This window comes from Rhagoletis zephyria, unplaced genomic scaffold (assembly GCF_001687245.7).
Source record: "Rhagoletis zephyria isolate East Lansing unplaced genomic scaffold, Rhagoletis_zephyria_1.1 Rzeph_scaffold_01182, whole genome shotgun sequence".
Lineage (NCBI taxonomy): Eukaryota > Metazoa > Arthropoda > Insecta > Diptera > Tephritidae > Rhagoletis > Rhagoletis zephyria.
Window position 1 is genome coordinate 48090 of NW_016158266.1, and position 16603 is coordinate 64692.

A 16603-nucleotide genomic window follows, 5' to 3' on the forward strand; every position below is an offset into this window, starting at 1 on the left:
GACTCACAATAGGAAATGTTCATCCCAATAGGGCGTAGTGCCCTGACGCACACCAGTTTGATTTTTTTGTGCCGGTTCGTCCATCTCCACCACCACATAGGGATCCTTGGCGTCGGCGAGACCCTCACCCTTGACAATTTTCACGAGCAAGCGGCGACCAGAAATCATGGGTTGTAGCCCGGACAGGTTAGAGCCCTCCTTGTTTTGCTATAAGGTTGTTATGGTTTTGTTGTTTTGGTAAAGTATTAAAGAGAAATGATGCGAGAAAGGTTTTGTGAGTAAATTACGTGGAAAATGAGAGTAATGTAGAGAAATTGTTTGTAATGCGTAGGCAATGAAATTCGCCTTTTATTAGAAAAGTCCGATTATACATTGAAAACATTTTTTTTTTTTTTTTTGTTGAATATGAGTTTGTATACAGATTATTAGGAACTAGATTTTTGGATATTATAACAATTCATTTGTGAAATTAATGGGGAATATTGTCTTTTTAATAATTATAGTAATATTGATAAGCCCTCTGAAATGAGAGAAAGCAAAAAAAAGAAAAATGAGCTTAACGTTTGAATGTCGATTTTGAAAAGTGATTCTGGCTAGTGGTTCAGTATAGTGAATTGTTAGTTACGTTTAAGTAAACAAAAGGCAAATTTCATTGGCGACTTAGTTGAGGCTAAAATGATTTTAAATTTTATATATTTCATACATATACATAAATACACATAAAATGGAATGCTAAAGAGTGAGTAGAACAATGAGAAGAACAATTTTAAATTTAAATGGCACAGTGTATGTAAAATCTGTGTAGTGTTCTTTTCGAGTTTTCAGCAAATTTTCATACACACAAAGGCATGCACAAAGTGATTACTTCTTGGTTTCATTTATACACAAACTTTTTTGGAAAAAGTGTACCGTTTTGCAAATTGTGCTTATTGCGTAACTGCCAATTTTGATAAAATGTGGAAATCGTCTTTGACAAAGTAATAATTACACATACATATATTAGTTGCCTTCCAGATGCTTTACGATATCCACGATTTGCAGGAACAGTTGTTTTCTCCATTAATAAACCTTATGGAAGGTGGTCACCTGGAGCGACTTCCTGTAAAAACCTGCAAATCGTGAAGCATCTGGAACACAACTATTGTATTTCAATGAGATTAACANTTAGAGCCCTCCTTGTTTTGCTATAAGGTTGTTATGGTTTTGTTGTTTTGGTAAAGTATTAAAGAGAAATGATGCGAGAAAGGTTTTGTGAGTAAATTACGTGGAAAATGAGAGTAATGTAGAGAAATTGTTTGTAATGCGTAGGCAATGAAATTCGCCTTTTATTAGAAAAGTCCGATTATACATTGAAAACATTGTATTTTTTTTTTTTTGTTGAATATGAGTTTGTATACAGATTATTAGGAACTAGATTTTTGGATATTATAACAATTCATTTGTGAAATTAATGGGGAATATTGTCTTTTTAATAATTATAGTAATATTGATAAGCCCTCTGAAATGAGAGAAAGCAAAAAAAAGAAAAATGAGCTTAACGTTTGAATGTCGATTTTGAAAAGTGATTCTGGCTAGTGGTTCAGTATAGTGAATTGTTAGTTACGTTTAAGTAAACAAAAGGCAAATTTCATTGGCGACTTAGTTGAGGCTAAAATGGTTTTAAATTTTTGTATATTTCATACATATACATAAATACACATAAAATGGAATGCTAAAGAGTGAGTAGAACAATGAGAAGAACAATTTTAAATTTAAATGGCACAGTGTATGTAAAATCTGTGTAGTGTTCTTTTCGAGTTTTCAGCAAATTTTCATACACACAAAGGCATGCACAAAGTGATTACTTCTTGGTTTCATTTATACACAAACTTTTTTGGAAAAAGTGTACCGTTTTGCAAATTGTGCTTATTGCGTAACTGCCAATTTTGATAAAATGTGGAAATCGTCTTTGACAAAGTAATAATTACACATACATATATTAGTTGCCTTCCAGATGCTTTACGATATCCACGATTTGCAGGAACAGTTGTTTTCTCCATTAATAAACCTTATGGAAGGTGGTCACCTGGAACGACTTCCTGTAAAAATCTGCAAATCGTGAAGCGTCTGGAACGCAACTATTGTAGTTCAATGAGATTAACGAAAAACGAGCATGGAAAACGCGATTTTTTAACGAAATGAAAGTTGTGTTTCGTTATTTGAATTTTCTATTTCTTCTCACTGCACTGACGCTCACCGCTAACGCATCATAATTCACTGGATATATTACAGGCATATCCANTTTTTTTTTTTTGTTGAATATGAGTTTGTATACAGATTATTAGGAACTAGATTTTTGGATATTATAACAATTCATTTGTGAAATTAATGGGGAATATTGTCTTTTTAATAATTATAGTAATATTGATAAGCCCTCTGAAATGAGAGAAAGCAAAAAAAAGAAAAATGAGCTTAACGTTTGAATGTCGATTTTGAAAAGTGATTCTGGCTAGTGGTTCAGTATAGTGAATTGTTAGTTACGTTTAAGTAAACAAAAGGCAAATTTCATTGGCGACTTAGTTGAGGCTAAAATGATTTTAAATTTTATATATTTCATACATATACATAAATACACATAAAATGGAATGCTAAAGAGTGAGTAGAACAATGAGAAGAACAATTTTAAATTTAAATGGCACAGTGTATGTAAAATCTGTGTAGTGTTCTTTTCGAGTTTTCAGCAAATTTTCATACACACAAAGGCATGCACAAAGTGATTACTTCTTGGTTTCATTTATACACAAACTTTTTTGGAAAAAGTGTACCGTTTTGCAAATTGTGCTTATTGTAACTGCAAACTTAGATAAAATGTGGAAATTGTCTTTGACAAAGTAATAATTACACATACATATATTAGTTGCCTTCCAGATGCTTTACGATATCCACGATTTGCAGGAACAGTTGTTTTCTCCATTAATAAACCTTATGGAAGGTGGTCACCTGGAACGACTTCCTGTAAAAATCTGCAAATCGTGAAGCGTCTGGAACGCAACTATTGTAGTTCAATGAGATTAACGAAAAACGAGCATGGAAAACGCGATTTTTTAACGAAATGAAAGTTGTGTTTCGTTATTTGAATTTTCTATTTCTTCTCACTGCACTGACGCTCACCGCTAACGCATCATAATTCACTGGATATATTACAGGCATATCCAAGGGATCGATTTCGGCGCGTGGGCAAGTCGCATATATCGAGAAGTCCACCGGATACAGGGTGTCACGCAAGGCGACGCTGATAATCTCGCTAATCACACTCTGCAGCTGCTGTTCATCCTGATCCATTGGCTTGATGGCCCCCACACTATTCAAGGCAACGCGTATCTGAAATGGTTTATTTGTAAGTTCCACTGATTGGTTGGGAAAAATATAGTGACCACTTACATCCGGATAACCATCAACTTTCATTTCGCCTTTGAGGCTGTTATAGTTCATGGCANACGCTGATAATCTCGCTAATCACACTCTGCAGCTGCTGTTCATCCTGATCTATTGGCTTGATGGCCCCCACACTATTCAAGGCAACGCGTATCTGAAATGTTTTATTTGTAAGTTCCACTGATTGGTTGGGAGAAATAAAGTGACCACTTACATCCGGATAACCATCAACTTTCATTTCGCCTTTGAGGCTGTTATAGTTCATGGCAGTGGCCATGCGTCCACGGAAACGTGAAACGGTTACTTTGTAGTGGGAGGTGTCGATTTTGCCGGCCTTTTGGCGGAACGTTTTCACCTGCAACACCGGCTGTGCTTCGCAATCGAAAGTGATCAGCTGTGGGAAGCAAGTGTTTATCAGAAATTCGTCAATTTGTGTGCGTATGTATATATGTATGTAGTGTAGAGGTGTTGGATGTGGAACCTACCATATCCGATGGATTATTTTCATCACAGTTGCAAAAAATATTATTCAAACTGGGCGGTGGACTGTCGGGGAGCACGCGTACTACTTCTACAGCGACACCATGCTAAAAAAGAGAAAATAGTTCCAATTATAAAATTGGAACGAAATATTGCAATATATTTTCTAGATTCAACCAAAACAAAAAACAAAAAAATAAATAAATAAAATCGAAATTGGTTTGCAAAAATACCTTCGGCTCAGAGGTGCATGGCAAATATTTTTTTGGTTACTTGTAAGGTGGCACGGTCTAATACTCCATTTTAATAAATAAAATATTTATAGCTGTTTGCGTTTTGTATTTCTTGTATTTATTTATGTATGGATGTTTGTACATACCTACATACATATGTACATGTGTACACATGTGTACATATTATATATTCCATTTGGTTCTGGTCTTTGCCTCTTCGAATTGTATTTTTATAGCTTTTATCGCTTTCCAAACTCATTCGCTTTTGTTGTTATTATTGTTGTTATTTTGTGTTGAAACCGAGGCCAAGGTTAACATTAAACTCTTTTTTTCTTTTACATACGTTCATTTGTATATATATATGTACAAATATACGCACATACGAATTCAAAAGGCAAATATGTACATTAGGGTGGTCCAAAAATGCATGTGGAAAAAGTAAATTAGGAATTTTAATGCTCTCACCACCTAGGTTTGTTCTAAACCGTAAAAATATGCCCATATTTTTTTTATTTCGACACAAAACAAAGTATTTGGACGTCACTCAAAGCGCCCAAAGTTTTCCATGTGTTTTATATGGGGAAAAAAATAATTTTTCGTAGAAATGGTATTGAATTCTGAAAATCATTATTTTTCTTCAGGAGATAGGGCACCTATAAAAAATTGTTAGTATCAAAAAATGGTTAAATAAACCATTTGGTATTATTATTAATAGTCTCCTGAAGAGAAACAACGTTTTCCCATCAAAAAATATTGACTTTAAGAATTAAATACCATTTCAAGGAAAAATCGTTTTTTTTTTTTCAAATAAAATGTATTGAAAACTATAAACGCTTTGAGCGACCTCTAAATATTTTTTGATTTCAAAATAAAAAAAACAGGGGTACAATTTTTTCGGTACGAACAGACCCAGGGGGTAAGAGCATTAAAATTCAGACTTTACTTACTTTGGACCAACCCTAGTGTATATACATACTTATATATGTATGTATATTGTCTGCCGAATTTTTTTTTCATTTTCGCCTTTTTCTTATTTTTTGTTTGTTTTGTTTTTTTTTCAGCTGCGGATTTTTGTATACGATTTTTTTTCTCCACGGAAATTCGCATTAAGAGCCGGTATTTGCTAATTTTCCTTTTTTAATATAATCCAAAGCCTTTGGTTATAAATGAAACTCAATTGATATGAAATTCAGTACGCATAGCTGACGTAATACTTGATTCAATTTTATTTGTTTTGTGCGTGATCTCAGCTTTTTCGGAATTGTGAGCAATATAAATTAATCATATAAATTGGCATATAAAGGTTAAGGGTCTTTCAAGTCAAATTGATACTTTGATAAGAATTTAATCATTCTTAATTAAAAACTAATATGTAGTAAATATACTAAATTTTTACCGCAAAGGTAAGGCCAAGTCATTGATGATCAACCAGATAATTAATCATCTTGCAATAAGCTTGTTTGCTTGAAAAAGTGCCGCGAGTATTTTCCGCAGTGTATCTCTTTTTTGTTGTCGCATCACGCAACACGCGAATTTCTTTGGTGTCAAATTTGGTTTGGAGACAAGAGCTCTTGTTCATAATCGACTATATGGCTACTCGGCTAGTCGACTAGTCGATTAGCAACTTCTTTGTCGGTTGATAGCCGAATAGCAATTATTCGATAAACCGCTCGAATTCGACTAACCTTTCACTTTCGACTAACCGCTCACTATCGAGTAGTCTGAAAATCGACTAACTCAAATTATTCGAATAGTGACAGTTTTTCACAACAAATTTTTGTTATACAGAACAAAATATGTATAAAAAAATATTATAAATAACACAATGTTTACTGAAAGAGAACAAAAAGTCGAAAACTCGTTAACGAACGGATAGTCGACTATTTGTTTGTGAGCGGTTAGNACAAAATATGTATAAAAAAATATTATAAATAACACAATGTTTACTGAAAGAGAACAAAAAGTCGAAAACTCGTTAACGAACGGATAGTCGACTATTTGTTTGTGAGCGGTTAGTTGAAAAAGTCGAAAGGTCTAACCGATTAGGGGCTCTAGTTTCGACATTGGGTCATATTAGTCTTTTTTCGTTTTCCAAAAATTCTAGATGAAAGTCCAAGTCTAAGCAAATAATTTCTCTCCTTATAAGGATAAACATCTACAAAAAACAATAGTAAGGGTATGGTCCTTTTCCGTTTCTGATTTTTTTTTTCATTTCGCATAAAAACTGTCTTGGTCATGTCCCATAGGATTTTTTTCAATTTGAAATAGACATTTTTATATTCTTTGCATAAAGCCATAATGGCACCATTAAAATTTAGTGATTGCCAGTGAATAGTTACGAAAGCGCCCAAACTGGTTTCAGCTCACTCAACAAGCGGATTTTCATAATGTTATGCTAATTATGTATTTAAAACAAAAAAAAAATTAGCTCACCTCTTCCATAGATTTCTTCAGCGTATCATTTAAAGCTATAACCCAGGAGGTTAAAAGTTCGTTGACAATCACCAGATCGCTGTAAAGCCAACGGAATACTTGGCTAGTCCAAGTAACGGAGACCTATTCATATACAAATATACAAAATTATGGTATTCAACATTTTTTGTTTTCGCAGATTAAATTTCCTTAATTTTCGCTACTCACTGTCTCGGGTCCAACAACATTGGATGGCGGCGGCACATAGCGCTTCTTGCGGCTTTCTGGCCCAGTGGAGCCCTGTCGCACCATGCGTCGTCGCGGTCCAATAGCACCACCACCACCACCACCAGCGCCGCCAACTGGTGTCCGGCCACGTGCACCAACTGGTTTGGCAGCTAAGTCCTGATTTCGTGAAAATAAAATAAAATGTAAGAGTGCATGCTGCGCATTTAAACGACTGACCCACCTTAAAGTCCGCTTTGCTCGCCACCACTTCTCTTGGTTCGGAAAGTCGCTTGTTCGCTTCGGTTTTCGTTGTGATAGCTCCGCCGGGGGCCACACTGCTTTGCCGGCTATTGCTCTGACTAGTCGGCGTTTTATTGTTATTCACCACATATTTGTTGTATAAAAATTTGCACAGCCATACTAAGAAGAGGGCTACTACGGCCCAAATAAATATGAAGATCGCTAATGAGTCCATTGTTAAGTCACCAATTCCTTCAAATGAACAAATGTAATCATCGATTTGATCTGCTAAATCCATAATTTAATGCGATGGCAGATGCATGAAGCAATTTTTATGCCACATATCTGGAAAGCAGAAAATTTTGGAACCACTAAGTATTTCTTAGGCAGATTTTATTGAAAAAGTACATATGTATATAGCAGAAAAGTTTTTAGATTTATTGGTAACTGAAAGCTTTTGATAAGATTTTGTAAGCCAAAGATAACAGCAACAACATGCTCCTAGAAAGCTTTAAAAAAAAGAAACAGTATTTGACAAAAAGCCTATAGAATAGATTTAGAGTGCTCTACAAAGATTTACCGTTTTTTGCTCCAGAAGAATAATAGAAAATGAATCAATATAGAAAGACAAACAAAAATCTGAGTGTAACACGAATTGCCGATGACCTCGCAATGTCAGATGTGTGAGTAGTTAGTTTTATTGATTTTTATTGTTTTGGTCTTGTCGATAAACCACAGAATTTATTTTATTATTCTTGCTTGTTTACATACATACATACATTTATATATATCTTTTCGTATTCTAATTGAGATTCACACAATGACGGGTGGTGATTGACAAAATACATTGGAAGACTCTCCCCGATAGGCGCACACAGACGCTTTCTCAGTTGCATACAAAAATTACACACTTGCGAAAATAGCCAAACTCGTTGGCCGAAAGCTGCGGTCGAAATACGCTCGTGTAAATGGCCGATGAACATATATTCGCTGCGAGATTTTTTTTTTTTTCAAAAATTGTTGAAAAGCAGAAAGTTTTAACTGGCTATTTTTAGCGCAATAGCTGGTGAATTTTTCGCATTTAAGATCTTTATAAATGTGTGTAATTTCTTGCTTTTTGGATTTTTGGCAAAAACTGGAGCACACGCGTAGCAAACTTTATTTATTGCGTAAAATTTGCAGACGGCAGATTCGTTTTTTATAAAATTTGCAGTTATAAACAAATATTGTATGATTTTTTCTTTTTTGTATGTGGCTTTTTTCAAACTTTCATTGCACAAATTAAAATCTATAAAAGGAAGAACCAAACCGAACCGAATCGTAAGAAGAGTGTTGAACGAAAAAGAATTCGAAACGTTCAAAAAGCAAAGCGAAACCAAACTGAATTGAAAATTCGGTGGAGACTATGCCAAGCGAAATGTGCTTATCGTGGTCTCTGAGTATTCCGCGCATACTCTGCCGGCTGCTCGTTGACTACATTCTTCGCTCTCTATTTTCGACTCTGCCAGGTATTGCCACCGGCTGTAGTGGGATTTTCCTACAAGAGCTTGGCATTGCGTCGACGCACAAAGATGAACGAAATGGCAAACGAAAAGCTAAGCACTTTTTTGTTGGAAAATTTAGGGGCTATTCGCGGCCGTCGTGGTCGAGTGGTTAGTGGTGCGCACTACCACTCGGTAGGTCCATGGTTCGCTCCCTGGTCCGAGCAACACCAATAGCGTTCGCCTCCGAGTGTATTTCTGCTTCTCATTAACACCATTTGGCATACAACTGCAGGTCCCTCCACTTTGTGTGACATCAAGGAGGAGAAGCTCGGCCAAGCACTAGGCAAATATTTATTTATTCTCGGCTCACCAATAGACAAAGAGGTTCTCTTGTTCAATTGTTGCCCACAAATAACCACCTCTATGATTTGCCCTCTGTCATTCCCAACACGTTCATATATACCCAGCCGGCAAAAAATCCGAAAACCGATCCGAAAACGAAAAAAAGTCGATGAAAGCCAGATTTTTGTCCGTTTACCGATTCCATTTCCGGATACTTTAATGATCCGTTTTCCCACTAAAGTGTGCGGCAGAAGCGTATGTACAGAAAAGTACCGAAAATGGTGGCGAAAAGTATACGTTTTCGGCTGTTTTTTTTATTTTNCTAAAGTGTGCGGCAGAAACGTATGTACAGAAAAGTACCGAAAATGGTGGCGAAAAGTATACGTTTTCGGCTGTTTTTTTTATTTTTGAAATTTGTCTGATTGAATTTTTCGTTCAATACGCTTTCCTTCTGCACTTCACAGACAACTTTTCATGGTTCAAACGAAATAAAATAAAATTAGGAAGCGCCTGACGGAACTCGAACCCGGCACCTTCTGGAAGCTAACAAATAGCGGCACACTCCTCTGCACGCTCAGCCACTGCCGACTACGCATGCATGCTTTCAGATGTTTAGCTTGAGCAAATAAAATAAAATTATTGCTTTCAAATGACATCATCTTTTTCGAACGTTTACCGGATGCGAAAATTAATGATAACTGTAGGAGTTTTTTGTATGCGTTTTCGGATACGGAAAATTTAACTAAACTGCACTGTGCGCAAAATTTACGTTTCTTTGCTGGCTGGGTATGTTTTAGTAGGTAAGAGTATGTACACATATAGTATGTACATATGATCGTACACAATGCATTTATTACAATTGTATTGTATCTGTCGGATGCGGGTGCCGTTGTTGGCACTTTCACACCTTCGGCTTTTGACGTCATACTTTTTCGATACGAAAATAAATTCAAAGTGTGTGTGTGTGTGTGTGTGTTGGTTTTCAAATAACCGAATAATTGCCTGCATCACCGTTGGATGCTCACTATTTTCGAAATGACGTAATTGTGGACACAACGAAATTTCACGTTTGCCTTTGGGCGCACGCCATCGCCAAGTATTCTCGCTGCCATTTATGTATAATTGTTGCAGTTGTGTTTTCATCACATTTTTTTAGTTTTTGTTTTTGTTGCATGCAGTGGAGGTTTTGTTTTATTTTTGTAATTGTTTTCACTTCTGTACGCAAATAGATTTTTTCCAACATCAACACATATGTATGTATGTATCTATCCTATAAATTTTGTCTTCAATGGCTGTTTTAATGCTGTTGGCGGAGTCATTAATTTTAAATGCACAAAAAATGCTGGAGTTTGTAGTGCTATTGAAACAAGCGACAAACTATTTTTAGGCAGACAATTCTTGATTGGGTTTAGATTTATTTACCTTCAAGAAAAATGTGTAAAAATACATACATACACACATACAAACATATGTACATATATGGCGAATGTTACAAATTTAGCTTTGAAAATGCAGTTTGAAAATTCCAATATCTTAGCACTTTCTTAATTCTTTAACAGAAAGAGGCACCGCTAATTTGTGGAATTTTCATTTTAAAGTAGCATTGTGCCGCTATATGCATCCATATGTATGTAGATACAGCATGCATGATGCACTCGGATCGTTGCCAAAGGAAATCTGCAAAATCTCTTTCAACTGAGTGTCTATTATTGCGAATTAATTATTTTTTGTTGAAATTTTTTTTTTGTTACTTCTTTTTCTCGCGAGATGCGAAATGCCTGGCTCATGTAAAACAAACAATTTACATGATTTACATATTGAATGAATGAACAAGGGGAGAAATGAATTTGGCACTTGTTGCAGACAACAGGCAACAATAAGCAATGCAAATACGAAAATAAAAATAAACACAAAACAGCAAGCAAACAAATGTAAATTTTCAAAAATTTGTTGTTGCATATGCTGGCGAATTACAGCCAGAAATTAAAATTTGTATGCCAAGCTGAGTGATAATTGATGCATTTCTTTCAATTTTTAAGTCAAATAATTTCCAAAATAAATGTTTCAATTTACTTGAAAATGAATTAACAAGTAATTTTTAAGCAAAAAACAAAACCGACTTCAATGCTCTTATAAAAATTTAGAATTATCGTTAATTTCTAAATTCTAAATGATCGGATATAAATCAAATTAATATGGGAGCACCTGTAAGGTAACATCTTTCATTAAAAAAAAAAATTATAGAAATCGGTTAACGCGGTCGAAAGTTATGCGCTAAAAAAAAAATATTCCGACGAATTGATAACCTTTCTACTTTTTGTGAAGTCGGTTAAAAATAGCATAAAAGTTTAAAAATATGAACTAAACGAAATTTTTATCAACAGTTATGGCTAAGCTTTGTACAGGGTGGCCCAAATAAGACCTACCAATGTTAAACACGTATAACTTATTTATTTTACATGTTTTTACATGTTACAGTTAATCTCTTGGAAAATTATAATGGATACTTACAGCAAGACCACCAACAACGACTACAATACGCTATTCGTTTTACTCAATAAGCCACACAAATTTATTTTTTTAGGTAATGTTTTGATGTCGGATGAAGTGCATTTCCAAGCGAAACTGTAGATTGTGAGGCTCTGAAAATCCAAGGGCAAAACACCAGCACCAGTTACACCCATCCGGATGCACTGTTTGGTGCGGTGAAAAAGTTATCGGCAGCAACAATTTCTGGGGATTCGTACAGAACAATGATTGACAACTTTTTGCGGCCAATGGCAGAGCAGCATCCTAATTTGTGATTCCAACAAGATGGAGCGACTGCGCACAATGCTAGGCAAACTATGGACCTGCTGCATGAAATTAGTAGGTATTATTTGGCTCACCCTGTATTTAATAAATTACTAATTACTGAATGCCTCACTGACCACGCCTGCTAAACGTCTTAACAAATTTGTATGTACATAAATAAATATGAAGTTGGTATACATTTCCCAAGTATCCATGCAAATCGACGAGAAGCACGTTTTCCAACGCTTAGAGATGTGGAAGTGATTTTTAACAATAGATTTGTTGTTGGCATTAGTCATGACTCAAATGGTTGCTGATTTTTCAACTTCAGTGCCGTTGAATATACACGTTTCAACACAACACACAAAAAAACACACGGAGTATTCGGCGTCTGCAACCAGCACATCGACACAGTGGGTGTCTACAATTTGTGGCGTATTTTGTTGGTGATGCAACAATCTATGCGATGTGCTGTGATGTGATGTCATCACAATGACGTTAGGTCACAGCTTATGTTCAGTAGTAAATATTTATTTTTTTTTTTTGCGACCCACGAATATCCGGCGCTCAGTAGGAAACTAATTTTTGGATTTCTAACGAGCGAGTAGCAAAGTTTATTTAAATTTGGTTAGAAAATTCAATGCACATATCCGTACTTTTTATATTATAAATCCGAAAGTGAGTTTGTTTGTTTGTTATGCTTTCACGCTTTAACTACTGAACCGATCATCATGAGAAATTTTGTACACTGGTGCCATTTAGCCCAACTTCAAATATGGAATAGATTTAATCGCGATTAGACAAGAGTAAGTGGCACTTCTTATACAAACGGAATGTTTCATATTCCATATCTCAGGAAATATTTGTGATAGAGTACTGGAACTTGATATGGAGATATATAAAATCAATTCTATACTCATGCAGGAGGGCTACCACCTGTTTAGAAAATCAAATTCAACCTGAATTAAGGGAATTATTTCTTTGAAATTTTTATAAAAATATTGGTGTCAGACGAACGATGCCTAAAAAGGTTGAAACCTTCAGATTGAACATTTAGAATATTACTGAGGTGTTTTACAAGGGTCGCCACCCGTTTCAAAATTAAATTTGATTAATTTATATGAATTACTACAACGTGGATATCAATCCGAATATGTGTCACAATATGGGTGTCAGACGAATTAAAAAATTTAAAATCTCCCGTTTTCGGCATAGTTTAGTTATGTTGAGTTTTATTGAAATAAATTACACGCAGAAATTTCATACACTCAGCGAAGCGGGTGTATGAATATATTTATGTATTTTGAATGAATTAAAATAAGGGAAATTTATAAATATTGAGCCCTAATAACAGACAAAATACGAGTAAAAACCGGTTTGAATGATTAAAATATCACTTGAAGGGAAACGGCTATCTAACTTTGTATTTGCAGTCAAGTTACAGCCCCATTTCCACGAGATTACATACTCGCCGAAATGAAATAGCTGAAATATTCTCACAGTGCATTCAGAGACATTCTACGTTTTTTATTATTTTTATTGTTACACTGAAAGCTCAAGGGTCCCATTGTTTCATTCGAAATCTTAAGAATTTCGCACTCTCTGAAGTCCATTGACCTCTGCGAGATATTTAAAACCGAATTAAGCTGACAATGTTTGAGAACAACATCAGCAATAATACAATTTCAATAGCAAGAATAATAGCAACAACAACAACAAATAAATATGATGTACAAAAAAAAAGATGTAAATAATGACTAACTCACTGACACTATGAAGGCAATACATGTACATATGTACGTGTGATTAAATTTAGCTTCGCTACATCCATACATAAGTACATTTAAACTTGCATACAGACATACATGCATACATAGATGGGAGGTTATAAATTTATGTTCGTAATTCCAGCGAATTGTTGAGAAGCTTGGCCAAGAATAACCATTATATATGTATGTATGTATGTATAAACAATAGCGGGCACCAAAAATCCACACACGATTTAAAACGTCGCTGTATCTCAGTAATATAGTTAATTCTCCAGCAAAACTCACAAAAATCGGAGTTGCGTATTTTAGGATAAATTTGGGTATCCAGTTTTATACTGAATTTTGGCATATAAAGTGGATGTTTAAAGTAACAAAGACTTGTCGTGGTTTTTGAATTTTTTTGCGTTGAAGATATTGCTAATTTTATTCCAAATAAAACCTATTCGAGCTTATGTTATATGGAGGAAAATGAGCAATGTTTTCAACGAAAAAAAATTTCAAAAAACAGCGGTAAGTCTTAGCTACTTTAGTTACTTAAAAATATGTTATAAAAAATCGACCAAAATCGCTTAGGCCAAAAAGGAAGTTGTATCTAATAAGAAACGTCAAATTTTATGACAATTGTCAGGATTTTTTTCTTAAAGTTTGCAAATTTGATTTTTGTTGGTTTTATTGGAGGATGAACTATATTTTTTATAAAAATATGCAAACATTTATTTGTCAATGTTATTGTGGCTTGTTAACATTTTATTTTTAATATTTTTATTGAGCTTTGTACCACGATTGTTTATTAGGAAAAATTAGTTTTGGGTTTGAATTAAACTTGTGTTCGGCATCTACATGCATACATACACAATTTGTCACATCAAGCCGATTTTCGGTGCCATTACTATTGTCTTGTTAAAGTTAAGTTGAGAAATTTGTGTATTTTCATGAAAGCTTTAACAGTTCTGAATGTTGCTTTTACCAATAGGTGTATGTTGAAGGTTAACATTTTTTTCACTGTAACAGATCTCTCAATCACGATATGTACAAAGGTCCTCTATGAACTCTGCTTTCAAATTATTTGGCGTTCGTTCATTCAATTTCTGAAAGCTTACCTTTGAGCCAACAAAATTGGTCAACACAGTAAAACATTTTCATAGCTGCATACAAATCATACAAAAAAGCAATACTTCTCCTTCTTTTGTCCATTTACTCAGCCAATTGTTTTGCGATGAGTCGCTGTTTATTGTATGCTACTGCTGCTTTTGTTCTAATTTTTAACCACAACATTGTCATCTACATATACATACGTATGTATGTACATATACATATATGTATACAGTGGCGACCACGAAAATCCGGACACTGATTAATCGCGTTAAAGCTCCGTTGTGTTGTTAATGTGTAAATAAATTTTTGCATATTTTTATAATAAATATATTTCATCCTCCAATGAAACCAACAAAAATCAAAGTTCAACGCAAAAAAATTGCAAAAACCACGACAAGTCTTTGTTACTTTAAACATCCACTTTATATGCCAAAATTCAGTATAAAACTGGATACCCAAATTTATCCTAAAATACGCAACTCCGATTTTTGTGGTTTTGCTGAGAATTAACTATATTACTGAATACAGCGAGCGTTTTAAATCGTGTGTCGGATTTTTGGTGCCCTCTATTGTTTATACATACATACATACATATATAATGGTTATTCTTGGCCAAGCTTCTCAACAATTCGCTGGAATTACGAACATAAATTTATAACCTCCCATCTATGTATGCTGTTTCGTATAGTTTGTACTTATGTATGGATGTAGCGAAGCTAAATTTAATCACACGTACATATGACATGTATTGCCTTCATAGTGTCAGTGAGTTAGTCATTATTTACAATCTTTTTTTTTTGTACATCATATTTATTTGTTGTTGTTGTTGCTATTAGTTCTTGCTATTGAAAATTGTATTGTTGCTGATGTTGTTCTCAATGTCTATCGGTAAATATCTCGCAGAGGTCAATGGACTTCAGAGAGTGCGAAATTCTTAAGATTTCGAATGAAACAATGGGACCCTTGAGCTTTCAGTGTAACAATAAAAATAATAAAAAACGTAAGAATGTCTCTGAATGCACTGTGAGAATATTTCAGCTATTTAATTTCGGCAGCATCTAATCTCGTGGAAATGGGCTGTAACTCTGACTGCAAATACAAATTAGATAGCCGTTTCCCTTCAAGTGATATTTTAATCATTCAAACCGGTTTTTACTCGTATTTTGTCTGTTATTAGGGCTCAATATTTATAAATTTCCCTTATTTTAATTCATTCAAAATACATAAATATATTCATACACCCGCTTCGCTGAGTGTATGAAATTTCTGCGTGTAATTTATTTCAATAAAACTCAACATAACTAAACTATGCCGAAAACGGGAGATTTTAAATTTTTTAATTCGTCTGACACCCATATTGTGACACATATTCGGATTGATATCCACGTTGTATAATTCATATAAATTAATCAAATTTAATTTTGAAACGGGTGGCGAACCCTTGTAAAACACCTCAGTAAATTCTAAATGTTCAATCTGAAGGTTTCAACCTTTTTAGGCATCGTTCGTCTGACACCATATTTTTATAAAAATTTCAAAGAAATATTGCCCTTGATTCAGATTGAATTTGATTTTCTAAACAGGTGGTAGCCCTCCTGCATGAGTATAGAATTGATTTTATATATCTCCATATCAAGTTCCAGTACTCTATCACAAATATTTCCTGAGATATGGAATATGAAACATTCCGTTTGTATAAGAAGTGCCACGTCCTTGTGTCTAATCGGATTAAATCTATTCCATATTTGAAGTTGGGCTAAATGCACAGCAGTGTACAAAATTTCATGATGATCGGTTCAGTAGTTAAAGCGTGAAAGCATAACAAACAATCACTTTCGGATTTATAATATTAAAAAAATACGAGATATGTGCATTGAATTTTCTAACCAAAAGTCGCTTTTTAAATTTTTAAATACTTTGCTGCTCGGCCGCTGTGGTGTAGTGGTAAGCAGTGCGCGCTTCCACTCCGCAGCACCTGGGTTCAAACCCTGGTCAAAGCAACATCGCAAAAAATATAGAAAAAAGGTTTTTTCTTAACAGCGGTCGTCCCTCGGCAGGCAATGGCAAACCTCCGAGTGTATTTCTGCCATGAAAAACAGCTTCTCATAAAAAT

General features: G+C 34.6%; 1 protein-coding gene across 1 annotated transcript in view; it reads right to left on the reverse strand.

The window, feature by feature from the left end:
- LOC108363071 (uncharacterized) overlaps positions 1–16603 on the reverse strand; it is a 42933-nt gene that overhangs the window by 10208 nt on the left and 16122 nt on the right. The window contains exons 2-8 of the mRNA XM_017616317.1: positions 7009–7352; positions 6768–6944; positions 6561–6683; positions 3900–4001; positions 3629–3808; positions 3184–3360; positions 8–207 (exon numbers count right to left, since the gene is read on the reverse strand). Of these exons, the coding sequence (XP_017471806.1) occupies positions 8–207; positions 3184–3360; positions 3629–3808; positions 3900–4001; positions 6561–6683; positions 6768–6944; positions 7009–7305 (1256 nt within the window). The 5' untranslated portion in view covers positions 7306–7352. The remainder of the gene's footprint in view (positions 1–7; positions 208–3183; positions 3361–3628; positions 3809–3899; positions 4002–6560; positions 6684–6767; positions 6945–7008; positions 7353–16603) is intronic.